The 27998-nt window shown below is 35.7% G+C and overlaps 1 protein-coding gene across 4 annotated transcripts in view; it reads right to left on the bottom strand.

Moving 5' to 3' along the window:
• Positions 1 to 27998, bottom strand: part of HERC4 (HECT and RLD domain containing E3 ubiquitin protein ligase 4) — a 133816-nt gene that overhangs the window by 48050 nt on the left and 57768 nt on the right. For 3 of the 4 annotated variants that reach the window (XM_041747160.1, XM_041747161.1, XM_041747162.1), the window contains exons 8-14: positions 21959 to 22119; positions 7734 to 7810; positions 7339 to 7463; positions 6075 to 6134; positions 5827 to 5938; positions 5107 to 5296; positions 3281 to 3453 (exon numbers count right to left, since the gene is read on the bottom strand). In XM_041747160.1, the coding sequence (XP_041603094.1) occupies positions 3281 to 3453; positions 5107 to 5296; positions 5827 to 5938; positions 6075 to 6134; positions 7339 to 7463; positions 7734 to 7810; positions 21959 to 22119 (898 nt within the window). Of the gene's footprint in view, positions 1 to 2688; positions 2794 to 3280; positions 3454 to 5106; positions 5297 to 5826; positions 5939 to 6074; positions 6135 to 7338; positions 7464 to 7733; positions 7811 to 21958; positions 22120 to 27998 lie in introns of all 4 variants that reach the window. The other variant, XR_005986596.1, reaches the window with a different exon arrangement.

The raw sequence follows: 27998 nt of genomic DNA, 5'->3' as shown, positions 1-27998 counted from the left end.
ATATATATAAAAATACATTTGTGTGGTAGATAACACTGACATTATTTTCTGGAGGAAGCCTTCTTCCTTTATTCTTCAGAGTTATGAGCCCTCTTACATGTTCTCACAGCACCCTTAATTTTCCTTAATCTAGCACTTACCAAGCTATGTATCAAATGTTTATTTACTTGTATGTATATAACTGCTTTATATTTATAACCTCAACAAGGGCAGAAATCACATCTTTTCCTCATCGTTGCATCCCTAATACACTGATAAGCATATAGCAGGCACTCAGTAAATATTTGTGAAATGAATAAAAAGAAGAAATCACAAGTTCAAAACAACCTATACACTATTATTGCCTAAAATATACAAAATAAAATCTATATGTTTGATCATAATACTTATTTCACATTTTCATTACTGTTTAGTAGTATTCTGGTTTACAAACCTCAGTTCAGAGGTGGTGTATGTTTAGTATATATGTGTGCCTGATCTGTTTGGTTTATTAAGGGTTCCCTATAAAAAACAAACCAACCACAAAACAAAACTGAAAATTACTGATTTAGAAGGTAGCATGATATGTAGCAATTAGGCTATGGAGACCAAATCAGTCTTTTCTTTAGGTACATCAGAAACTCTACAATGTACTGTGTCAAAACTCAAAAACTACTAAATAACCAAATGACTTGCCAATAAACTCATTTATCTAGTAATATATCCATTCCTGACAGCAAGTACCAAAACTATCTTTCTTATAATACCATTTGGAACACTGGGAATGATTTTACTTAAAAGCTTTTGAAAGGACATGACATAAGGGAGGAACAAGTCATCCATATATCCTAAAATGATTAGTAAACACACAGTCCAGTTCTCTAGCTCCAAATCTGGTTCCTAATCCTTGTCAAGAAGGCAACTGTTTGAGGAAACTTCTAATTTTCAACCATGGAGCAGAGAGAAGGAATATATACACAGCTGTCAGACAGAAGGTGTCTTTGAAAAAACAAATTTCTGATAAGCAACTTGGGTTTCACTAAAGATGAAAATGAATCATCCTGATAGTTAATGTCCACAAATACCTATTTATGGCAGATTAGGACCAAGGAAAGTTTTCTCCAAAGTAAGGAGCAGGAGAAAGATAAATGATTGCCCTAAAGACCCCCAGTAAGAGATGCTTCAGACATTAATATCATTATCATTCTGCTTGAGTATATAACAACTTCAAACAACAAACCCATTTCCTCATAACCCAATAAATCAAACTGAAAGTAGCTGTTTCCCATCCAAATAGTGGTAGTGTTGGTTAATAAAATGAGTGCCTTATGAATGTAGATTACATATATTGTATAATTAGAATAATACATTAATCCTGGGAAACTATCAAGGCTAGTAATCCTTATTGTATAGATAATTTTTCCATTTACATATATGATAAAAAAGACTTGTTTAAAATCACACTGGAAGCAGCAAAAAATGGTCTTTTAATAATAAAATGCTATCTACAATTATTTAAGTATGAGCCTACAGATATAGGGGCATAAAATAAAAGCAAATCCTCTTCTAAACATGTTCTATTACTATACCTGCGGATAGAGAAATACATTAGAAGCAGCAGGGACTTTGGAAGTAGATTTGGATTTCAACTCTGCTACTTACTAGTTTATGACCTTTGACATTTAGATTAAAGGGCAAAATATAAACTATTCAGAATTTACAAAGTTAAATGAAGAATATATGTAAAGTGCTCACATGAATTAATGTTCAAAGGAGGTTCTAATTCTGGTCACTGTTAAAATGACTTCCCCATCCCTTTTAGCCAGCAAGAAGGATCCTAGTATCTCAAGTACAGCTCCATCAAAAAAGTCTCTGGAGATGGAGTCCCATAGGGTTCTATCTCAGTAGAAGTTGAGGCTTCTGAACTAGGCAAAGCACTTTAAGCTAATTGCTCAAGTTCTGTCTTTAATTATGAAGAAAAGTTCAACTTCCCCTCCTTCTCCCACCTTCCCTTTAACTTGTGGTAAAAGACACAGCTAATGAAAACAATTATTTTTTAAAGGGGTAATAAAGATAAGTAGATAAAGAAGTGAGAGAGTGAATAATTATTTGGCAATAGAGTCCAACTGACAAAGGATGGTTCACTGAAGTAACAGGAAAAGAGAATCCAGAGGTTAGAAAAAAAATCTAGTTAATCTCTTGAATCCTAGACAAAAGGCATAGAGAAAAGTAGAGACTCCTCCTATGAAGACATAGGATCTTAACAGCATTTTACTGCAGAATCCAATTAACCCTAAAATGCTGGAAGAAAGTCTTATTCCAGGAAAGGCAAGTTTAAGAATGATTTGTTTCCCATGGGAAGAAATGGCAATCATCTCATCAATTATAATAAGAGAAATGACTATTTTACTAGGAATCTTGAAAATACTCAATACCAAAGAAAAAAGTAAATAAGGAAAAAAGGAAATACCCAGGAACTACACTGAAAGAATAAGCAGTACTATCTCTTTTATTCCTTAACATTTCCCTTAGTACTAGGGAAAAAGGGTCTGAAAATGCTAAAGAAGCTATTAAGGAGAGGAAACTAAAGATTAGGTTTGTTTGGGTTTTTCAGTCATTCTAGAGATAAGAAACATGCTTCTCCCTTACGTCATGTCTCCCAAAATAGCTTCTTAAGAATACCAAATGGCATAACAGAGATATACCTACCAGCTGTCAGGGATGTCTCAAATCCATCTTTAATGAAACAGCTGAGACTCTACTTCTTCCCATAACTTTGAACTGCTACAAGTGTAAAGGTTACTATTTGTTACACTGGGAAGAAGGGCAGGAAAGAACAATAGGCAAATTAATGAATTATATATGGTTCCAATTTCAAGTTAGTCGTTTATTTCAAATGAAACATTCTACTTCGATTGAAACCATTAATACCCAATAGCAAAGAACTTGAGTTTAAATGTTCATCATCACAACCAGGATGCAATCTCTCTCATATGATAACCACATATAAATGACAAAACTATATTTAAACTAATAAATTATGTTCTTCAAAGGGAAATGTTAAGTAGAATTCTAATTCATTAGTATGCTATTGTTCTGCCCAACTACAGACAAGTTACATACAAATGCCTAACAGAGCTCCAACTTTTTTTTTTTTTTCCAGAAAAATTTAGGTAACTTTTCCAAATATCTGTATATCTCTTACACTAACCTAAACCTATAATATTAATGATAAAATAAACATCATCAATCTGTTAGCATTAATGAGGAAAGAGGAAAATAAAAGAACTATTGGACATACCCTATGCAATATTTCTAAAACCTTTAATGCAGTATGAAGAAAACTGTTGAAAATTCTTCTTTCAGAAGGGGGAATGCCGATCTTGTAGAGTTTCAAAAGATGTACCACAACTTCCTTAAAAAGTTCTACAATCTTGAGGAATAGTGGAGGTTCAAGTACTGACCACCAGTTTTCTGTTATTAAAGGGTGAATATACAAATAAAATGAATTTTTTTTAAAATCACAATTTTCAAAATCACACAAGACTTTTCTTCTAAAAGCAGTGGACTTAACCCTTTCAAAATCTCACAAAGACATAAAAAACACAGTATTTTATGTAACATTTCTACCATTTACAGATACCATCTACTCTCAAGTTAAAGAATACTATTCTACAAGCTCTTAGAAGCAAAAATAAAGTGGGAAAGGTCTACTGAATGTATTTCTTGGCTTCTTATATTACTTTAAAAACTCATTACTATACCCTAATATTAAAATCAGTTATTAAAAAGTACTTTGGGGGATGGGGGCACTCGGCTAGCTCAATAGGAATAGCACATGACTTTTGATTGTGGGGTCGAGAGTTCATGTCCCATGTTGGATGTACAGATTACTAAAAATAATAAACTTAAAAACTCATACCACACTTTAAAAAAAAAGGTCCTCTGAAAGTAAGAATTTTAACTTTTAAACACTCTAAAACCCCAATATTAGGGATCTTTCCAAGTTTTATTTTCCAATTTAACATAAAGTTGAAATATTGTGAAGCACCACTTTTAAAATGCAAGGTACTCTTGAAAAATGGATACAGAAAATAATGTATTCTTCCCCATATTCACTATGTTTGTAGTTATTAACTACAAACACCATAATCCTATGAAGCAGATAAAACTACTAGAATTTCTGACAACATGGAAACAATATTCTTATGAATACTGCTTCACTTTTATTCACTATCTCAGAATCAAGGATCTTTTTTTTTAAGATTTTATTTATTTATTCATGACAGAGAGAGAGAGAGAGAGAGAGAGAGAGAGAGAGAGAGGCAGAGGGAGAAGCAGGCTCTGTGCAGGGAGCCTGACATTGGGACTTGATCCCGGGTCTCCAGGATCACACCCTGGGCTGAAGGAGGCCCTAAACTGCTGGGCCACCGGGGCTGCCCAGAATCAAGGATTCTACTCCTTGCTTGCTACTTCCTCTGTTCACTCTCAGCCTAAAACTTTTTGTACTGATTTTATGACTTCTATATATCTTAGTTTTACTAACCAATAATTACTATCAGGAAGGGAAGTATTGGGTTAAATGTAGCAAGCAAACTGTAATGGCCAGGAGAGAGAGATGAAATCTATAAAACTTGAAAACTAAGGCTGAGAAAAATTTAGGGCAAAAAATTGCTGTAGATAGAACAATAAGATCAGATTAGTGGTAGACTCTCATCTACATGTAGAGAAATAAAAGCAAACATTGGGAAATTAGCAAGTGAGAGATATACAAGGCAAAGAATTAACAGAGCTCAAAGAGGATTTAATATCCATGTCTGTTCAGTTTTAATTGTTCCTCCTCCTTTCTTTAATAGCAAGACCAAGGGGATGAGGGAAGGAAAACAGTTTTTATCTTTCCAGATACTGCCTCTACTGTTGTGTTTGATTAAATTTTAATATTTACATGCTTTGCCTCTAATAACTAGCATGACTAGAAAAAAGCAATGAAAGGAAAAACAAGTTCATTTTTCTATAAGACAATGTCAAATAAGCAGGGTAGCAAAATTTAAGTCAGCAAAAAATTAAAAACTTATTAGCATTTTCATTTAAAAAGTTACAAAAGAAAAAAAATACTAAAATCCTTACCAAGTACTTTCAGTGGTGCCTTTTCTAGATTTACAAGAGCTGTACCAAAGGGAATTGCTATTGTTGTGAAATTGTTGGAATCACTCATCAGGGGACATTCTGGTAGAGTAAGATAAAACCTCAATGCTTCAACATCAGGTAAGGAACTAGTCAGTTTAGGAATAAGATTCTTTTCCAAACTAGCTGCCACCTATATTTTGACAAAAAGTAAAACCTACTTTATTTAAAATGAATGTACTTTCAAAAAAGAAGAAGGAGAAAAATCATAAACACAGCAAACATGAAATGGTAAAAAATATATGTATTACAATGAATCACTGAATGTACTTTGAAGCACAGTGAAAATGTCTAAGAATTGCTAAGAGCATTTTAAAAATCTTGTCTCAATTAAACTCTATAGCTATACCTATATATAGACTTAACCAACACTGTAATGTTAAGTAGTTAAAGGTTTACTCAAATATCAAGTCTGGAAAGACTTATAGTTTCAAATATTAAGTCTGGAAAGACTTATAGATATTTTAATAGCTAAATTATAAATGTTCTAAAATAAAACCTTATTTTAATTCTTATATTAGCTTATTTAATAAAATCATAGAAAATACATCATAATGAAGCATTTGAAACTGAAGTTAATTAGGCTATAAATATACAAAGTAACAGAGAATGTAAAGTCCAACAGGCTACACGACACAAATATAAAATACTTTAAGAACAAACCTGCTGAGATATCTGAGGATGATCAGGTTGTATAAGTTTGTGGAATAAAAGCCTAGCAGCATTCATATCAACCCCTGAAAACTTGGTGCCTGTTCTATAGTGATCATCATTGCTATAAAAGAAAAAAAACAAAACAAAAAAAGGAGACATAGAGAAGGAAAATAACAAAACCTTAAAGTTATTTCACTTATTTATTACTTAATACAATAAATTTGAAAAATTCTGCATACCAAAGAATTATCACTTACCTAACAGCTAGAAAACTTCCATTTAGACAGCCAGAGGAAGAAAATGTTCCATCTATTTCACTAAAAAGAAAGTCAAAAATCCCCGAATCACAAAATGAAAAATCTGTTTTTTTTTCTTTTTAATAAAAATATTTAATACTTAGCACCACAGAGCATTCCTCTAACCAATACTCAACTAGTATAAATCAGAATTTTATAAATTATTAAAGATTAAGTAACACTTGATAAAAGTATTAACTGCTGTTTACCCTAGACTTTCTCATTACTCTCATCCTCTGATTCATTAAACAAATCTGATGTTCTTTCCTTTTTGTTTTAAGCCTACAGCACCCAGTATTCTCAGGTGGTCTCCCACCCAAGTATTAACCAGTCTTAACCCTACTTAATTAGCTTCTGAAATCAAATGAGATTAGGCGCATTCAGGATGGTATGACCCTAGACACAAAGCTAATGTTGCTAATTTCTTTTTTTACATAAACATATACATTTAATTTTCTTAATTACACATGGTGGTAAATCTAATCTAGGATGTTATCTTTTTAAAGTCTATACTTTGGGCTTTTAAGAAAAATTTTAATTTGGAAAAACCATCTATACTTAAAAAAGCAGCTTATCAGATATAGTCCTTTATCTCCAAAACCAATGCCACCTGCAACAATAGAAAACTCTAAGTACTAAACAAGTTCATCTATAAGCAAAATAAGAAAGAAGTAATATTTAAATCTTTTAGGGAGTATAAAAGTTAAAAGACAGTGACCACTAGGAAGCCTGAAGTAACATTATTTCAAACCCAATCCTAAAGTGATTGTATTTAGCATTTTAAATTATCAATTAACATTATGTATATGAAAGAATTTCAACTTACATAAATTTAAGAGATCTCTTAAAATATCCATGATTATAGAAATTCTAGACATTTAAACTTATGTATGTAAACCATTTGGTGAATGATTTTTTTTTTTTTGGTGAGTCATATTAATAAAGTATTTATTTAAATAAAAACCTCTGGGGCACCTGGGTGGCTCAGTGACTGAGCATCGATTTGCCTTTGGCTCAAGTCGTTATCCTGGGGTCCTGGGATTGAGTACTGCAGCAGGCTCCCTTATCTCCCTGCTTTTCCCTCTGCCTATGTCTCTGCCTCTTTCTCTCTCTCTCATGAATAAATAAAATCTTGAAAAAAAAAAAAAACCTTCTAAGTACAAGATACCCTACCATGGAGATAAGAGGTTTCGTTTGTGTTGTGTAAGTAAAATGTTTTTCTTACTTGGCTATCTCCACAGGAAACCTCCCAGATGGGTAGCTCAGCCATTTTTGAATTAGAGTTTCATTCACAGTCCAGATCTGCTTTGAAGGATCAGGACATCTAAAGTCATCTGGTGGCCCACAGTTCTAAATTTAAAATAGGCAGATTAGTCAGAGAGAAGATATATATATGACTTAAACCAAGACACATTTCCACTATGTATTTGTTTTAAGAGAGTGTATCTCTATTAAAATACCTGAAACAATACTTATCAACTGGATCAGAAAAATTCTGTAGACTTGGGGGCAAAAAAATTTAAGGCCATTACTTTGTAACACACAAAGAACATTAACATGGGCTTTAAAAATTCTTCAAAACCATTTCAGCTTAGTAATTATTTGTATGACTACTGTTACCTGGGGATTAGAGTAATGTGAAAAGCTCTGATCTCCACCTGAGAAAATTCTTTTCACACAGAAATATTCTTCAGAATCTATAAAAAAAAATAAAATGTAAAGAAATTCAAGATTTACATGACATTTTTCAGAACATCAAATATGCTTTTGTGTTTTCTCTTAATCATCTAACTCAATCAGACCTTCCATTCAGCCATTCAATGATATAAACTGACTTGGGATGTTTTGATTACTATGGAAATGAGGCTCACTGAGTGATACACATTGAATGATTCCAGAAGCCTAAGCAGCACTTAGTAAGTTTACAAGTCTTTCTTCTAGCCTGTCAAAAAAAGTGGTGTTTTCTAGTCTATGTGTTATCTCAATATATTTTTTTTATTTTTATTTTTATTTTTTTAAAATATATTTTAATTTAACCTGAAGACGATATAAAAATTGCATGAATGGTATATAAAAAAACAGCTCAGAATAAAATAAAAATTAAGAACATTCATTTTTTAAAAGAATGACAAAAAAAAATAACTGTTAAAGCTTGAGTAAAATATTCATTAATGCAAAATTATTTTCTCTTAATATTGCTGTATAAAAGTAAGACGACACACACAGCTCTTCACTGGAAACCAGTTATCAATAAAACCCAAATCCAGGGACACCTGGCTGATGCAGTCAGTTAAGCTCTGACTCTTGGTTTCAGCTCAGGTCGTGATCTAAGGGTCATGAGATCAAGCTCTGCATCATTGGACTCCTTGTTCAGTGGGAGTCTGCTTAAGCCTCTCCCCTACTCTGTATCTATCTACCCCCCTCAAAAAAATCTTTAAAAAAACCCCAAATCTAGTCCGAAAAAATTAATAAGCAAATTTAGTAGCAGTAAAGTTAAGGCAATAAAGTTCTTTTTCAAAAAGATATTCAAAGCCTCTCCTTTTCTTCTTTTTGGCTTCTCAAAATGGAAAAGAGTTTCTATTATCAAAAGTACTGCTGGGGGAAAAAATGTACTGCTGGGCTAGTACTTAGAGGTATCACATATCAAAACATCAAAGCTCAATACTGTAACCTAAGGCTCATTATTTCCAAATATAATACATTCTGTCATCCTACTCCTGACCTTCCCCCCCAACCCTTTAGTTGACTAATTCTTTACCTTGTGTTATTGTGATCATGGCTGCTACAGAATTATAAATTCTTTTTCTTTTTAATGATTTTTATTTATTTATTCATCAGAGACACAGAAAGAGAGAGGCAGAGGGGAGAAGCAGGCTCCACACAGGAAGCCCAATGCAGGACTCGATCCCAGAACTCCAGGACCATGCCCCGAGCTGAAGGCAGATTCACTCAACCGCTGAGCCACCCAGGCATCCCCAGAATTATAAATCCTTAAGGAATTTAAGTATTTATCTCTTTATGAAAACTTTCGGAAAAAAAAAAAAAAAAGAAAACTTTCATTGCCACAATATTGAGAAAGGCTTTCCTATGTTTGTTTGTTTTTTTAAGTAATCTCTATACTCAATGTGGGGCTTGAACTCACAACCCTGATATCAAGAGCTTCATGCTCTTTCAACTGAGACAGCTAGGAGCCTCAAGGGTTTTCCGATGTTTAAATCAGAAAATTATTTTCTTGTCTTAAGAACTTTTTAACATTTTATTCTTTATTCCCTTTATAATTTAGTGTACACTACTAGGTTAGGATCTAAACTGACCTTTTCTCCCCAATTTTCATGTGTTGAGTAATTCTCCCCTTCTCAGGTCAGTGATACCTTGTTTTATTTTTTTAAAAAATATATTTTTTAAAATTTTATTTATTTATGATAGTCACACAGAGAGAGAGAGAGGCAGAGACACAAGCAGAGGAAGAAGCAGGCTCCATGCACCGGGAGCCCGATGTGGGATTCGATCCCGGGTCTCCAGGATCGCGCCCTGGGCCAAAGACAGGCGCTAAACTGCTGCGCCACCCAGGGATCCCTAAAAAATATTTTAAAAAATATTTTTATTTTTAAAAATATTTTATTTATTCATGAGACACGTTGAGAGAAAGAGAGAGAGAGAGAGAGAGAGAAAGAGAGAGAGAGAGGCGGAGACACAGGAGTCACAGGCAGAGGGAGAAGCAGGCTCCATGCAGGAAGCCTGATGTGGGACTCGATCCCGGGACTCCAGGATCACGCCCTGGGCTGAAGGCAGGCGCTCAACCGCTGAGCCACCCAGAGATCCCCGATACTTTGTTTTAAAGTTATAAAAACTTATTACCTCTTCTACCCATAACCATAGCGCTAAACAACACTGATACTCTTCTCTACCAAAAGTGTTCTCTACAACCTTCTCAATATAAATCTCCAAGAACCATTATCAAGCAACTAGAGTATGAACTTGAAATAAAGCTTATATACAATACCTACATGGAATTCCCACCCCCAGACTTTCCATTAAATTATAATGATCTCAATATCTATGTAGATACCAGTAATCTGATTTTTTAGTTTTATATAATGCATATTGCCATATCTAGGAAAGCTATTTCACAGTCTCCTTGATCTTTACAAAATACTTTTTTTTTTTTTTTTTACAAAATACTTTTTATATTGTCAGAAAAAATTGTGAAGACTTTGAAGTGGGGCCCCTGTGCCTTCCTTCCGCTCCGATTACTAAGCTCTGACTAGAGGACACTTCAGGAATATTTCCACCTGAAAGGTGTCACTGAGCTACTTAATATTCCACTAATTGTACTTCTATGTAGTAGCAATACTGACAGAGATACAACTATGTACAATTTTTTTAAAAAGATTTTATTTATTTGAGAGAGAGAGCCTGAAGAGCACAAGCAAAGGGAGGGGCAGAGGGAGAGAGAGAGGCAGGCTGAATAGGGAGACCAACCTAGGGTTGAATTTCAGATCATGATCTGAGCAGAAGGCAGGCGCTTAACCAGCTGAGCCACCCACGTGCCCTTGTAAGTGCTTTTGATTTACAAGGAAAGATGTAGTTTCTTATGGTCTCTGAATTCCTTCATACTTTTAGGACATTCAGGACCCCAAATAGCTTCTTAAACAGAGTTTAAGGGGTAAAAAGCACTAATACTTACTGTATTCAAATTTAAAATTAAGAAAAATATTTTTTAAAGGTTTATTTATCTTGAAGAGAGAGAAAGCATCGGAGAGGGGGTGAAGGGCAGAGGAGAGAATTCTCAAGTAGACTCCCACTGAGTGTGGAGCCCAATGCAGGGTTCGATTACAGGACCTTGAGATTATGACGAGCTGAAATCAAGAGTTGGATGCTTAACCAACTGAACCACCCAGTGCCCCTATAACTGAAAACTTTAAAATACTGATCCATTTAAAGATCAGCAATAAAAACACACTCCATGTTAACAAAGATAACATTTTAGTATTAATACAAAAGTCATTTTGAGTTCACAGACCCTCTAACATAACACCACGATCCTGAAGCAAGCCCATTTGTTTTCGAATATGAAAGAATATAAATGAAGACAACGTGGCAAGTGAATTTCATTTGCCGTTTTTTTTTTTAAGATCTTATTTACTTATTCATGAGAGAGAGAGGGAGAGGCAGAGACACAGACAGAGAGAGAAGCAGGCTTCCCACAGGGACAGCCTAATGTGGGACTTGATCCTAGGACCCAGGATGACGTCCTGAGCCGAAGGCAGAGGGTCAACCACTGAGCCACCCAGGTACTCCTTACCTTGGTTTATATTTGACTCTGAAAGAAGCTATAAAATGTGTTAGTATCTTAGGGTGTGCTCCCATGGTTTACTGATTGATGCCTTCACCTATGATATAAAATGTTATTCTTTACTTTTATGTGTGTAATCTGTTAGCAAAAATTATGTGTCTTATTAGAATAGTTTTCAATGCGTTATGTTGACTTTATTGTTTTTCATTATTTAAGGGGGGAAAAATCAAATGTCCCTTAGTTTTAAAAGAGTCAAAAAGTTCTTTTCAATCTCATTACCCTCTACATTTATTTTGAAATCTTTTACTGTTACTTTAATAAAAGATAACTAAATATTGTTTCTAGCATCAATAATCATATCTTAATAAAGTGTTCAAATCTCCTCTCACAATTTCTTTGATTTTTGCCTTCCTATTATGGGTTTGTTTCCCAAAAATTCATATGTTGAAGTCCTAACTCCCAGTTATCTCAGGATATAACTGTATTTAGAGATAGAGCCTTTTAAAGAGGTGATGAAGGTAAGATGAGGCTGTTAGGATAGGGCCCTAATTCAATATACCTGGTTGTCCTTATAATAAAGGGAAAAGATGCATACACAGAAAAAAAGCCATGTGAGGACATAGGAAAAGGGAGTCATCACTAGCCAAGGAGAGAGGCCTCAGAAGAAACCAAAACTGCTGACATGATACCTTGATCATAGGCTTCTAGCTGCCAATCTGTGAAAAAATAAATTGCTGTTTTTTAAGCCACCCAGTCTGTGGTATTTTTTATGGCAGCTCTAGCACACTAATACGATCTGCAAAATTATATCCTAAACAAAAAAATAAAACTTCTAAGATACTTTTTATGTATTAGTGAAAATATCTGAAATTTCCCAAAGAGGCCTTGGAGAATCACAAAAGTTGTTCTTTTATTACATAAGAAGAGATGCCAGAAATAATCAAGTTTGTATGACGTGTTACTATTTTAAGAGTTGCATAAAAAGAGATGTCAAATCAGAAAAGATACTTTATCTTCCCTAAGTTGAATTTATATGGTAAAATGTAATTAATATAAATATTTTAGGGGAATCCCTGGGTAGCTCAGCAGTTTAGCGCCTGCCTTTGGCCCAGGGCGCGATCCTGGAGTCCTGGGATTGAGTCCCACGTTGGGCTCCCGACATGGAGCCTGCTTCTCCCTCCTCCTGTGTCTCTGCCTCTCTTTCTCTCTCTATGTCTATCATAAATAAAGATAAAAGATAAATAAAGATTTAAAATAAATATTTAAAAATAAATAAATAAATAAATATTTTAAAAGTCCCTGGATATTTGTCAATATCCCTGCTTTCATTATGTTTCAATATGAAGTAAAACACAATTCAAAACTTTTATGAAATTGTTCTAATTTTCCTATATTTATCAAAGTTCTGGTCCTAATTTCAGTTATTATTTAACTGTTAGGCTCCCTGCATGGAGCCTGCTTCTCCCTCTGCCTGTGTCTCTGCCTCTCTCTCTGTATCTCTCATGAATAAACAAAATCTTTTTAAAAAAAATACCGATGCCTAACTTATTCAATCTCTTCACTTGATATTCCTGGTGTTATTCCTGATACATTAGGTCTCATGATTATGTTATATCTCAACATTTTTTCATCTATAAGAAGTTAAGAGTCCTCTACATTTATTTAAAGATTTTTTAAAAATATTTATTCATAATTTTTTATTTATAATTTTTAAAAAATTGCTAAGTAGTTTATGAAACTGCTAATCCAAAATCCAGCAGACCTAAGAACACTTTACACTGGAATGAACAAACTGATGAAGAAAATTTATTGTGATTATCTGTTTAGAATAACGTTTAATTTTGTTTTATTTTTTTAAAGATTTTATTTATTTATTCATGATAGACACAGTTAATTTTGTTTTAATATTGTTTTTTGAATATATAAGGGAACTATTTGTCCTTCTAAAGGTATCTAATTCATAATTTTGTAAATTTTGCTTTGTTAAGCTGAAATGAAACACAGAGACAGTAACAGAGATAGTGAGAGAGAGCACAAGTGGGGAGAAAAGGGAGAAGCAGGCTCCCCACTGAGCCAGAAGTCTGATGCAGGGCTCAATCTCACAAGCCTGGGATCATGACCTGAGCTGAAGGCAGACACTTAATTGACTGAACCACCCAGGTGCCCCCAAATGAAACATTTAAAAATGGTATTTCCCTCTGCCTCACTTCACCTTGCCAGTATCTCCTGGAAAACAGCTTGTATCCTGGTCTGGCATCCCAATTTTTGTGGCTCTGCCCAGGGACCTCTAGGTCACCTGGCTTTGGAGGCCAATAGGGCTTATATTCCCAGATTTCACAGGACTGTAATCAACAGAAAAAAAGAGTTCTTAAACAGCTACCACCTCTAGGATACAGCAAGAGACAATGTTCAATCTTTCTGTGAGAGTCCTCTTAGCTTATCTTTGTAGCTGTGGCCTGAGAGGCAGGCTTCTAAGGTCTACTGTAATCCTCTCCAGAAACCTCAGAAGGAGGGCCTTATTCTCTGTGCTTTCCCTCTGCTACATTCCAGAGTAACATTACCTCCCAGAGGGGTGCTGTATACACATCTAGTGCCCTGGTTTTTGTGGCTGCCACCTAGTGGATGCCCTTTGATTGCCTGGCTGTGGTGGACTGCGATACTTGTATTCTGGGAACAGGGATCCAGATCAAAGAGAGAGTTCTTAGCTGGCTATCATCTTCCAGCCACAGCACAAACAGCAGACTGAAATATATCCCCAGTCTTTCTGTGAAAAAGGCCTACTTGCATGTTCTGGAGCTTCTAACTTAGGGACTGGCTTCTGGTTTAACATACATCTAGTGACTTAACTAAGGTGATCTCTGGGGATTAAGGCTAGCAGATACCATCTTTGCCCTGTCCCTCTGCATTACTATGAGTCACTGCTATCTCCTGGAAAGGAGGATGGACCATTGTCTGGTGTACTGATTTTCATGGCTACTTCCCAAGCAACCCTTCTAGGCTCTCTGGTGGCTAGTGGGACTTTCACATATGGTCCCCACAGGACCATACATATTTGCATACTTTAAAAGCTACTGCCTGAGAATCTGCCTTCCAATCAGCCTGAATCTAGTTGCTCCCTGAGATCCTCTCATTTGGGATACCCACAGACCTTGGCACACTCTCAATTACTAGGAGCCACTAAAAATGAAAGACTGCTTAGACAATCACAAAGGTTTGAGAGACAACCAAGAGCTAGGGTAGGGTTGAACCCATATTACAAAACTATAAATAATCAAAACAATATGGTATTGGCGTAAAAACACTTAGATCAATGGAACAGAAAACAGAGTCCAGAAATAAACCCACACATATATGGTCAATTAATTTATGACAAAGGAGCCAAGAATACACAACGGGAAAAGGACAATCTCTTTAATAAATGGTGTTGGAAAAACTGGGCAGCCACATGCAGAAGAATGAAATAGTGGATCCGAATAAACATTTCTCCAAGGAAGACATACAGATGACCAACAGGGACATGAAAAGGTGCTCAACATCACCAATCATCAGAGAAAAACAAATCAAAACCACACTGAGATATCACCTGTAAGACTGGCTACTAACAAAAACACAAGAAATAACAAGTGCTAGTGAAAATATGGAGTAAAGGTAACTTTTGTGCCCTGTTGATGGGAACATAAATTTAGTACAGCCACTACAGAAAATGGTATGAAGATTTCTTGAATCAAAAAAAGAATTATAACATCACCTAGCAATTCCACTTCTGTGTATTTGTCCAAAGAACATGAAAAAAAAAAACAACTTGAGAATATATGCCCCCATGTTCACTGCAGCGTACTTAAAATAGCTAAGACACTGAAGCAACCTGAGTGTCCACTGATAGATGAATCATTAAAGAAAATGTGATACACACAGGAATATTATTCAGTCATATAAAAGAAGAAAATCCTGCCATTTGTTACAACATGTATGAACCCTGCGGGTAGTAGGTTAAGTGAAATAAGTCATAGAAAGGCAAATAGTGTATCATCTCACTTCTACATGGAATCTGAGGGAAAAAAAACCCTTATAGGGAACAAACTGGTCGTTGCCAGAGGTAAGGGGGGGTGGGGTGGGACGGTGGACAAGTGAAGGGGGTCAAAAGGTACAAATTTCCAGGTATTAAATGAATCACAGAGATAATGCAGAATGTGGTGACTAAATAATAATACTGTATTATTACCTATCTGAAAGTTGCTGAGAGTAAATCTTAAAAATTCTTATCACAAGAAAAAATTTATAGTTATGGTGATAGATGTTAATAAGACTTATTGTGGTGATCATTTCTGCAAAATATACAAATATTAAATCATTATGTTGTACACCTGAAACTAATGTTATATGTCAATTTAAAAAATTATATCTGATTCTTGCTGATCCCCAGAATTCAATGAGAATTCAAACTCTTATTGGTCTCCTTTAAATACTACTATCATTATTTGCACAGGTTTGGTAAGAATATGTTCTCCTTGTTATAGTTTGTACCTTTCTCATATTGATTGCACAAATCAACTATGCAGCTAAGTACTTATCTGAAAAGCATATTTGAGAACTGGATATTGAATTAAGAATGACAAGTCATTTTAAGGCAGAAAGGTTGGCTGTATTTATGGAGCCGCTGCCAATGATGCCACAGTAAAAGGTTCTGGGATATTATCATGGGTTGAATTTGTCTCCCCAAAGTTCATATGCATAAGTCCTAATTCTAAGTATCTTAGAATGTGACCTTGTTCAGAAATAGGGTCACTGCAGATGTAATTAGTTAAGCTAAGGTCATAATAGGTATGGTGACTTGATGGTGACTATGGGTATGGTGACTTGATGTCCTTATAAAAGGGGAAATCTGGACACAGATCCACATGGAGAAAGAACACCATGTGAAGATGAAGGCAGTGATCTAATAGCCGGGAAATGCCAAAGATCGAGAGCAAACCACCAAAAGCTAGGAGAAACACATGGAAAAGAGTCTTCCTTATAACCCTCAAAAGAAACAAACACTGGGGTGCCTGGGTGGCTCAGTTGGCTAAGTGCTTTTAGTCAGGTCATGATCTCAGGGTTTTGGGTCTGGCTCCCTGCTCAGTGGGAGTCTGCTACTCCCTCTTCCCACCCCTGTCCCACTTGTGCATGCTTATAAATAAATAAATAAATAAACAATAAATAAATAAATAAATAAATAAATAAATAAATAAAATCTTTTTTAAAAAAAGAAGAAAGTGAGTTTTTTCTTGGATTTCTAGCCTCCAAAACTGAGTCAACAAATTTATGTTATTCAAATTACCCACAGTTTGTGATATTTTGTTATAGCAACCCTACCACACAAATACATTTGTCCAAACTTTATACATTCTAAAGAAAGGTCTGCCCCATACCAAGCTCCAAGGGGAGGATAATCCCAAAGTCTGCAATATTCTGTTAAGAATGTTTTTGTTAAAAAAAAAAAAAAAAAAAGAATGTTTTTGTTTACCTGTGACCTTGAGGCCACATCAGATAGTTTATGCTGAAAATGTGATTTATGGTGGGGACCTGGGGTTTCCACCTCTAAGTGACTGAGCAAATTAAATTCACATTTAACTGGGACTCTGGTTGGCTCAGTCGGTTGAGCATCCAACCCTTGGTTTCAGCTCAGGTCATGATCTCATGGGTCATGAGACTGAGCCCTTGTCAGGCTCTTGCTCAGTGGGGTGTTTGCTTGAAGACTCTGTCCCTCTGCCCACCCCCTCTGAAATAAAAAAAATTTCAGTTGACATTTAACTAGTTTTTATCCTACAAAGCCCTGTACAGGAATATAAATAATAGTGAAAGGGAATATAAAGGAAGGGAAAAGAAATGTTGGGAAATATCAGGAAGGGAGACAGAACATAAAGACTCCTAACTCTGGGAAATGAACTAGGGGTGGTGGAAGGGGAGGAGGGCGAGGGGTGGAGGGGAATGGGTGACGGGCACTGAGGCGGACACTTGACGGGATGAGCACTGGGTGTTTCTCTGTATGTTGGTAAATTGAACATCAATAAAAATTAATTAAAAAAAAAAGCCCTGTACAATGCAAAATAATTATCAACTATTATATATATGATACACACATATATAATTTGTGGTAAACTATACATAAAACTTCCCATTTAACCACTTAAAGTATACAATTCAGTGGCATTAAGTATTCAAAATATGCATCTATCAGCATTATTCATATCCAGAAAGTTTTCATTGACCTAATGAAACTCTGGGGAGAGAGGTTAATATGGCAGAGGAGTAAGGTGATGTTATGCCTGCCATCCCCCTCCAACACACCTAGATATCACATCATTCTGAACACCCAAGAAATCTATGAGAAGCCCTAGAGAACAAAGCTGCACATCTACAAACAAAAAAAATGACCAATGGAAGGTAGGAACTGTGGAGAGTTGATTCATAGAAGAAAAGAGCCACAAGCACTGCGCAGCAGAGGGAGCCCTGATGGTGCAGGGAGTAGTGAGAGAGAATGGGAGAGAGAAAGAGTTTGGAGGAAAAAAAAAAGAGTAAAAACACAGAGAACTGCACAAGAAAACTGTTCCCCAAAACCACTGACTGGAAAAAAGGAGAGGGTTTCAATATTGCCAGTTTTTTATAAACTGTGGCCACAGAGCCTGAAGTTTTGGAAGTCAGTGTCATAGCCAGGGTCACACCTGGCACTGCTCCAGTGGGGGAGCAGGGCACAGCCCAGGGAGCAGACAGCGTAGTGTGAAGATCCCCTTGGTTGCACCAGGAGAAGGAGTTCCCCTGCTTGAAGTGCATTTGGTAGAGGTGATACAGTTTTTGTTTTTGTGGATACAGAAAAAGCAATTCTCTTATTTTATTTTTAAATTTTCTACATATTTTTGTAATTTTTAATTTTCTTTTTTGTCTCTCAAGCTTCTCTTAACAAGCAGATCAAAACATACCTAACTTCCTTTATTTTTTTAATTTAAAATTTTTTATTTTATTTTGCTTTATTTATTTATCTATTTAACTTATTCACCCCAAAAGAAAGAATAGGAAGAAATGATGGCCAGGGATTTAATCAATATATATATAAGTAAGAACTTAAATTCTGAACTAGAATTTAAAACAATTATAAGAATACGAGCTGGGCTCGAAAAAAGCATAGAAGACACTAGAGAATCCCTTACTGCAGAGATAAAAGACCTAAAAGCTAGTCAAGTTGAAATTAAAAATGCTATAACTGAAACGAAAACCCAAATGGATGCCATAACAAAGACAGATGAAGCAGAAAGAATGATCAGTGATATTGAAAATACAATTACATGGGATCCCTGGGTGGCACAGCGGTTTGGCGCCTGCCTTTGGCCCAGGGCGCGATCCTGGAGACCCGGGATCAAATCCCACATCGGGCTCCCGGTGCATGGAGCCTGCTTCTCCCTCTGCCTGTGTCTCTGCCCCTCTCTCTCTCTCTCTGTGACTATCATAAATAAATAAATAAATTAATTAAAAAAAAAATGAAAATACAATTACAGGAACTAATGAAGCTGAAAAAAAGAGAGAAACAAAGACGATGGATCACAAAGACAGACTTAGGGAACTCAGTGACTTATTAAAACGTAATAACATTTGTATCATAGGAGTCCAAGAACGAGGAAAAGAGAGAAAAAGGGGCAGAAGGTTTATTTGAAATTACAGCAGAACACTTCCCTTAAGTAATCTGGGGCAGGACACAGACATCAAAATTCAAGAAGTAAAGAGAACTCCTATTAAATTCAACAAAAGCTGGCCATTGCCAAAGCATATCATAGTCAAATTCACAAAATACACAGACAAGGAAAGAATCTTGAAAGAAGCAAGGGAAAAAAGTCCTTAACCTACAAGGGAAGATAGATCAGGACTGCAGTAGATCTGTCCACAGAAATCTAACAGGCTTGAAGAGAATGGCTGGATATATTCAACGTGCTGAATGGGAAAGACATGTAGCCAAGAATAATTTATCCTGCAAGGCTATTATTCAAAATAGAAGGAAAGATTAAGAATTTCCCAAGCAAACAAAAACTAAAGGAGTTTCTATTACACTAGCTCTGCAAGAAATATTAAGGAGGACTCTGAGTGGCGGAAAAAGCTACCAAAAGCAACAAAAACTAGAAAGGAACAGAGAACATCACCAGAAACACTAACTTTACAGGTAACACAATGGAACTAAATCGTTTTCATTCAATAATCACTCTGAATTGTAAATGGACTACATGCTACAATCGAAAGACCTAGGATATTAGAATGAATAAAAAACCAGTAACAATTGATATGCTGCCTACAAAAGGTTCATTTTAGACCTAAAGACCCACTCGGAAACTCTGTACCCATTAAATAACTCCTTGTTCTCTCCTCCCCCAAGTCCTTGGTAACCACTGTTCTACTTTCTGTCTCTGTACATATGACTGTTCTAAGTACATCATATAAGAATGGTCATATGATATATTGTCCTTTTGTGTCCGGCTCTTTTGACTTAGCATATTTGCAAGGTTCATCCACGTTGTTGCATGTATCAAAAACTCCTTTTTATGGCTAATTTTCGATTACATGCATATACCACATTTTTTTCATCGATTCATCTATTGATGGATCCTTGAGTTGTTTACACCTTTTGGGTACTCTGAATGATAATTTTTTCAATAAAATAAATTGCAGCGAAACAACTAATCTTAAAATTCCATTTCCTTTCCCATTTGAATACAAGTAACTTCAAGGCACACTGTTTCAAGGGTAACAAAATATACCTCTAAGTGACTAAACTTTACAAATATACAAATATTGATTTCTTACAATATTCATGCTGCTTTAAATTATAAAATCTCTTTGTTATGTTATTAACAGTGCTTTTCATGAAAGAAACTAATATAGTAAAACATCAACATGCCATTAAGGGCATAAGAACAGTATTACTAAAATAAATGCATGTTCTAAACCTAATAGTGACTGGAAGAAAATGAAGACATATACAAAATACAAAATGAAACAGAAACAAGAAAAAAGTGTATTGTATTCTGACTTTTGCTAAATAAAAGCATAACTGAGATAGTCTTTTAGTTACATAAATAAATAAATAAATAAATAAATAACCTCAAGGTCATTAAAAAAAAGTTATGGACCTTTTCAAATATAAACCTTCGCTGTATGCTCATCACTAAGTAAAACCTCAGCAGATCCCTCAGTCTCACAATTCAAGGAAAAATCCCAAAGAAACTCAGACACAGAAATGAACCAAGAAGAAAACCCTGAAGAATAATTTAGGATGATAAAGGAAATATATGTATTTTTAAAAAGCATATTTTAGTTGCAGCATGTTAAGAAGTAAATAAGAAAACAGCACTCAAAATATTTCAAACTCTTTAGTAAATTAGTATCAATGAAAAAAATAACCAGATCTACTGAAAAAACAATAGAGAATAAAAATAAATTACACCATGTGGCTAAAGCAGTAGGCATATAAAAACAAATTAAAAAAATTAATACTCTGAATAGGTAATATACCCATATGATTCAAATTTCAAAAAGAATAGAAATTGTTTGGACGCCTGAGTGGCTCAGAGGTTGGGCGTTTGCCTTTGGCTTAGGGCATGATCCCAGAGTCCCAGGAGCGAGTCCCACATCAGGCTCCCTGCATGGAGCCAGCCTCTCTGCCTCTCTCTGTCTCTCATGAATAAATAAATAAAATCTTTGAAAGAAAACAGAAATTGTTATATATTTTCAAGTTCTGCATATACCCAAGTAAATTGAAAGCAGGGTCTTCGAGAGATATTTGGTACACCCATGTTTTTACATGATAGTCACAAAACGTAGAAACAATCTAAGTGTCTACCAACAGATGAGCTGATAAAAATGTGGCATACATGTATAAAATGTTATTTGGTTTTAAAAAGGAAGAAAATCCTGGCACATGCTATAACATGGATAGACCTTAAACACATCATGCTAAATTTATGAAATAAGTCAGTCATAAAAAAGACAAATACTGTATGATTCCACTTACATGAGGTATATATAGTCATATCAAATACATAGACTGAACATAGAATAGTGTTTGCCAGCTAGTGAGAGTGAATGCAGAGTTGCTGTTTAATGAATACAGAATTTTACTTTTATAAGATGAAGAGTTCTAGAGACTAGTTGCACAACAATGTGAATGTACTGAACACTACCGAATTGTACACCTTAAATGGTTAAGTTCATAAGTTTTATGTTATGTGTATTTTACACATAACAAAACATTCCGGGCCTACTAACATCTAGCCACCACCCAAGTTCCCATATGTCCAGCCCTCTGAAACCACGTTTACTACTTTATTTATCATGAGCTTCCTTATGTATAAATAAGCAAGTATAAACAAATTCAGCAAATGTATATGCTATTCTGTATCTTGCTCTTTTCATTAAACAATATTATTTTGGAATTCTTTCACTTCAAACACAGCAAACTTCATCATTTAAGAGGTACATTTTAACAATAAATTTAATGTGTGTAGTAAATCTCTAATATAAGAAAACTTACCAATATCTGGTGGACACTGCCCATTATAAGGGAACCAATTTCCTTTCACAGTGAAAGGACTTTTCCTGTTGCTTGTTGAACCAGTTCCTAGCTGCCCATTACCACCAAGTCCAAAAGAATAAATTCGTCCTGATGAAGGAACAAAAGCAGAAGTGTGCTGCCTAGAGTAAAATGATAGAAAATCTCAGACTTAATGTCATCTTCCAAACAACTTACATTATGAAAACCACACAAATATTAACTGGTATAATTCTTCTCTTTCAAAATACATTAACAAAACGATTATAGTTCTAAAATTTTCTGTACATACTATTTATTAAAAGTCTTATTCTACACTGAATGAATTCTCTACCACATATGTAGGCTGCATAAGCATGACCCAGAAAATTTCCACAGATGTCCAAATTTAAAAAGGCCCACATCTATACTAGAATCCCTTATAAGGGATGGTTCAACATAAGAGGTAGCATCTAACTATACTGTCCAAGTTCTCCCCTTCCCTTCCCTCTAACATTCTAGCCTAAAGCTATGGTCTATGAGGGCCCACCATCTGGACATCAATCAGAAGTTTTACAATTTAAAAAAAAAAAAAAAAAAGAAGTTTTACAATAAGAACTGGGCAAGTAATCCAGTACCAATCAGGTGTGTGTGTGTGTGTGTGTGTGTGTGTGTGTGTGTGTAACAAACAACACATAAATATATTCTTCTAAAGAAACTGATACTTGGGATGCCTGGGTGGTTCAATGGTTGAGCGCATCTGCCTTCAGCTCAGGGCGTGATCCTGGAGTACTGAGATTGAGTCCCATATCGGGCTCCCTACATGGAGCCTGCTTCTCCCTCTGCCTATGTTTCTGCCTCTCTCTTTGTGTCTCTCTCATGAATAAATAAATAAATAAAATCTTTAAGAAAAAAAAAAGAAACTGATACTTATGCACTCAGGCTCCTTTGGAGGTAGCAGAGTAAAGCCAACCTAAGTAAGTGCAGACCTGAAGATGAAAAAACCCACCAATCAGTGAACCTATGGAACTCCCTCTGATGTTTCACCACTGTATATTTAGGAACACTATATGTTTGGATTAAAGATGATTATACAGCTCAGGCCTTCTGTTCCTCCATCTCAGGTCTGACGGTTTCAATCAAGTCTGACAAATTCCTAAGTGTTACTTTTATAAATACTGTCTCACATTTATTCAATTATTTTCTCCTTGATAGTATTACACAAATGTTGCAACTTTCCAATATATCCTACCAGTCTCTTAATCTCTCTTGTATACCCATGCCCCTTTGTGTTTAATTTCTTTGGATGTTTTACAAATCATTACTTTTCTTTTTAGCAGTATATCCAACTTGTTTTAATTACCCACTTTATTTTTAAATTTCAATGATAATGTTTTATCCCATTTCTAGAAGTATTTTTTTAACCCCAAATTTGCCACCCTGTTATTTCATTTAAAACCCGTTATACAAAAAAAAAAAATAAAAATAAAAAAATAAAAAAAAAATAAAACCCGTTATACACCGTGAAATTTAATATACACACAAAAATCCAGGATGATTTTGACAAGCCCCAAACTCACCTAAGGACAGTCCTGTGGTTACAAATTCATAGAGGAGATTCAAGACAGAAACTAAACCAAGAACAGGAAGTCTCCTTATGCCAACAAAGGAATATTTCATGATGAACTCTTTCCATGATGTAATTTTAATTGGAGGAGATAGTTTCTCAGGCCTCACTAATGCTTCTATCAGTTCTTAGGTCTCATTTCCTGTCCCAAACTCCTTTGCCCTCTATGGTATATTATCAAAAGTGCCAAAATTATTCCTCTCGCTATACCCATTATGCTTACACTATAACTTTCACAGCTGTTTCTCATCAAGTTGGGGAATCTATTTCTCCATGTCTGAAATCTAGGCTCTAACCTCTGGCTTGCTTTGAATACAGAATGGGGCAGAAATGACAGCATATCTGATCTAATATTATGCCTTACAAGTGGCTTTGCATTCTTTCCCTCTCTCTCTTTAGGACCTCTGTTCCACTATCATGAGACTAATCCAAAATTAGCATGTAAAGGATGACATACAACCTGGAGCAGAGACAAGCTGTCCCAGCTAAGACCTTTCCAAACCACCCAGCTCTTAGCCAGATAATCAGCTGATGAACTAAATCCAGCTAAGACAAGAACTAGCCAGCTGAAACTAGCTCAAATTACCAAATCAAAGAACTATTAGGAAATAACCATTTTAAGCCACTATGTTTTAGGGTGGTTTGTTTAGCAATATAAGCTAATTAATATATTATCCACCCTGGCAAATTCTTTCAGGGCACCTCCAAAGTCAGTTCAAACAAACACTAGTGGTTCCCAGATTTGTTTTTGCCCTTTGGCATTCCCTTTAGTTCCTGGCAAACTAATCTGCTATTTAAAAGGTGTTTTGATTCAAAAAGGTTCTCAAGTTATCTAGTCTCCCATATTACTGAAAAAACTAAGTAGAAACTAACAACCATTTTACCTTTGAGCCAAGGGCAGTAAGAATTTTTTAACCAAGGATACTCTTTTAGCAAATGAGATGTTACATGGAATCCCAGCATATAAAAAAAAAAAAAAACCCAAACTGGTCTGCTTGAAGGATTTAACATTGCCCAGTCTGTCTCCTCAGGAAGCAACCACTGTGACATCACGAAAGTACAGTTTAAAAATTATTGCAGTACTGGGATGTCTGGGTGGCTCAGTGGTTAGGCATCTGTCTGCCTTTGGCTCAGGGCATGATCCTGAAGTCCTGGGATCAAGTCCCACATCGGGTTTCCTGCATGGAGCCTGCTTCTCCCTCTATGTCTCCGCCGGTCTCTCTCTCTCTCTCTCTCTCTCTCTCTCTCTCTCTCTCTCTGTGTCTCTCGTGAATAAATAAAATCTTAAAAAAAAAAATTACTGCAATACTAGTTCATTAAACTCCTCTTCAAAATGGTATACCAAAGGAGTGGTTCTTAACCCTTGCTGCATACTGGAATCACCTAGGGGTTAATCTGATAATAACACACATTTCTAACAACTCTCCAGAAGAAAAAGAGCACTATCAACAAAATTTAGCAGAAAAAAAAATAGTGGGATGCCTGGGTGGCTCAGTGATGGAGCCTGCTTCTCCTCCCTCTACCTATGTCTCTGCCTCTCTCTCTCTCATGGAAAAATAAATAAAATCTTAAAAAAAAGAAAAAGATCCTAAAGATTTCAGGTATGAAATTAACACACACAAGAATGTAGAACTGTGCTTAATAGTTGCTTAGTGTCCAAGAAACAAAAGCCAAGCTTGAAAACTGAAAGACAACTAGAAATACTAAAGAAAAAAAATTTTAGATTTTAAAAAGAACCAGTAAGAAATACTAGAACTAAAAAGTCAAAATAACTGAAATCAAGGTCATGAAGTACAGGTTTAAGATAGGTCATGAAGGAGATAGCATAAGAACAGGCTGAAACACAAATCATAAAAACAATCAAGAAAGCAGCAAAAGGGTAAAAAATATAGAAAATGAAGAATAAGGCTACAAGGCAGATTGAGAAGACTCAATACACATCTGGAATCCCATGAAGAAAGGAGAAGGTATATCTAAAGAGATATTAGCTTAGAATTCCCTATACTGATCAAAGATATTATTCTACAGATTGAAGAAGCCTCATCAGAAAATGAGGAAATCATACCTTGACAAATGAAAGCAAAACGGGGGAAGATAAAAAAGAAACACATTACCTTCAAAGGAGCAACATACTGATTAATAGCTATTTTCTCCACATCAACCAAAGCCAAAAGAAAATAGAGTGTTATCTTCAAAGCAGGAAGTAATTACCAAGCTAGACAATATCATTAAAGAATGAAGGTGAAATAAAACATTTTTAGATACATAAAAGGGCCTATAAATTTACTTAAAGAAAATTCCAGAGGGTATTCAGACAAAAGGAATTAGAAAATATGAAGAGAGGGAAAAAAAGATAGTAAATATACAGGCATTTCTAAATGTACATTGACTATACGAAGCAACATTTTTATGAAGTTTAATACACAGATTAATTTTAAATACTCCCCTCAAATTTTTTGGAGAATATGGACAGGCTGATATTAAAAGTTTTATGAAAGTAAAAAGCCAAAACAATGCAAGCATTCTTTTTATTTTATTTTATTTTTTCTTTTTTTTTTTAATAAAGATTTTATTCATTTATTTGAGAGGAAGAGAGTGCATGGGACGCGGGGTGGGAGAAGCTGACTCCCCAGTGAGCAGGGAGTGCACTGTGGGGCTCAATCCTAGGACCCTGAGATCATGACCTGAGCCAAAGACAGATGCTTAACTTAATGAGCCACCCAGGCACCCCAGCCCAAGCATTCTTGACGGATACGATGAACAAAGATCTGCTTTATTCCAAACAGCAGAATTATAGTGTCGTAAAATTTATATAGTGTAAAAGTGGCACAGGGATATAGAAATTGAAGGAATAATGGGCAGCCCCAGTAGCTCAGGGGTTTAGCACTGTCTTCAGCCCAGGACGTGATCCTGGAGGCCCGGAATCAAGTCCCACATCAGGCTCCCTGCATGGAGCCTGCTTCTACTTCTGCCTGTGTCTCTGCCTCTCTCTCTGTGTCTCTCATGAATAAATAAGTAAAATCTCAAAAAAAAAAAAAAAAAAAACTGAAGGAATAAGATACAGACCACAGAAAACAGATCTGTGTTTATATGAAACTTAACTTACAGCAACAGTGGCACTAAAGAGGAGGGTGAAGGAATTTTCAAAAAGCAATGAAAGGATGATTCTAAGAAGATGGCAGAGTAGGAAGCACCAGGAATCTGACTCCCCACCTAGACAACATTTGCACTGGCAGAATCTGTCTGATGTAACTCTTTTAGAACTCTTGAGTCTATTAAAGGCTTTCAATTTCCAGGGGAAGGCTTAGGTAGTAAATTCTAATTAATTTTGGCCAATCTCAACTTGTAGCAGAGCCCTGTGACAGGGAGCTATCCTTACTCCAGGAGTTGCTTGTACACAGCTTAAGGGAGTCTGAGTTGGCAACAAGGACCTTGTCCTTATTTTTGAGATTGGGACTCTTGATTGTAGATCAAGGAGATGTAGACACAAAGGTAGGTGAGCCACTGTTGTTGCCCCACTGTTCCGAGTCCTTCTCTTCTAGCTAAGAGACTTCCAGAGGATTTAAAAAGCTAGTGCCTTTTTCCATTTTATTTTTTATTTTTTTATTATTTTATTTATTTATTTATTCATGAGACACACACATAGGCAGAGGGAGAAGCAGGCTCCAAGCAGGGAGCCTGATATGGGACTTGATCCCAGGACTCCAGGATCACACCCTGGGCTGAAGGCAGGCGCTAAACTGCTCAGCCACCCAGGCATCCCCCCTTTTCCATTTTAATTTCTTCTCCCCTCCCCCTTCATTTCTTTTTCCCCTTCTCAGAGTCTGACATTTGAGATTTAGAACATTTGCTTTGAATGTACAGAGGAATTTAGAAACTCACTGTGCCTGTCCAGGAAGAGGAGCAGGCTCAGAAAAGACCTGAGAAGACCTTACATTTACACCTTAAGGCTTATGTGTCCCTGCCAGAGTCAACTTATGACAATCAGCACTGCTGGGGATTTACCTGAAAGATACAGATGCAGTGAAACAGCAGGACACCTGCACCCTGATGTTTATAGCAGCACTGTCCACAATTGCCAAACTGTGGAAGGAGCCTCGGTGTCCATCGAAAGATGAATGGATAAAGAAGATGTGGTCTATGTATATAATGGAGTATTACTCAGCCATTAGAAACGACAAATACCTACTATTTGCTTCAACGTGGATGGAACTGGAGGGTATTATGCTGAGTGAAGTCAATCGGAGAAGGACAAACATTACATGGTCTCATTCATTTGGGGAATATAAAAAATAGTGAAAGGTAATAAAGGGAAAAAGAGAGATAATGAGTGGGAAATATCAGAGAGGGTGACAGAACATGAGAGACACCAGACTCTGGGAAATGAACAAGGGGTGGTGGAAGGGAGGTGGGGGG

The sequence above is a fragment of the Vulpes lagopus genome, chromosome 3 (genome assembly GCF_018345385.1).
Source record: "Vulpes lagopus strain Blue_001 chromosome 3, ASM1834538v1, whole genome shotgun sequence".
Classification (NCBI taxonomy): domain Eukaryota; kingdom Metazoa; phylum Chordata; class Mammalia; order Carnivora; family Canidae; genus Vulpes; species Vulpes lagopus.
Note: the sequence above shows the minus strand (reverse complement) of the source record. Positions and strands in the feature narration are given on the sequence as shown.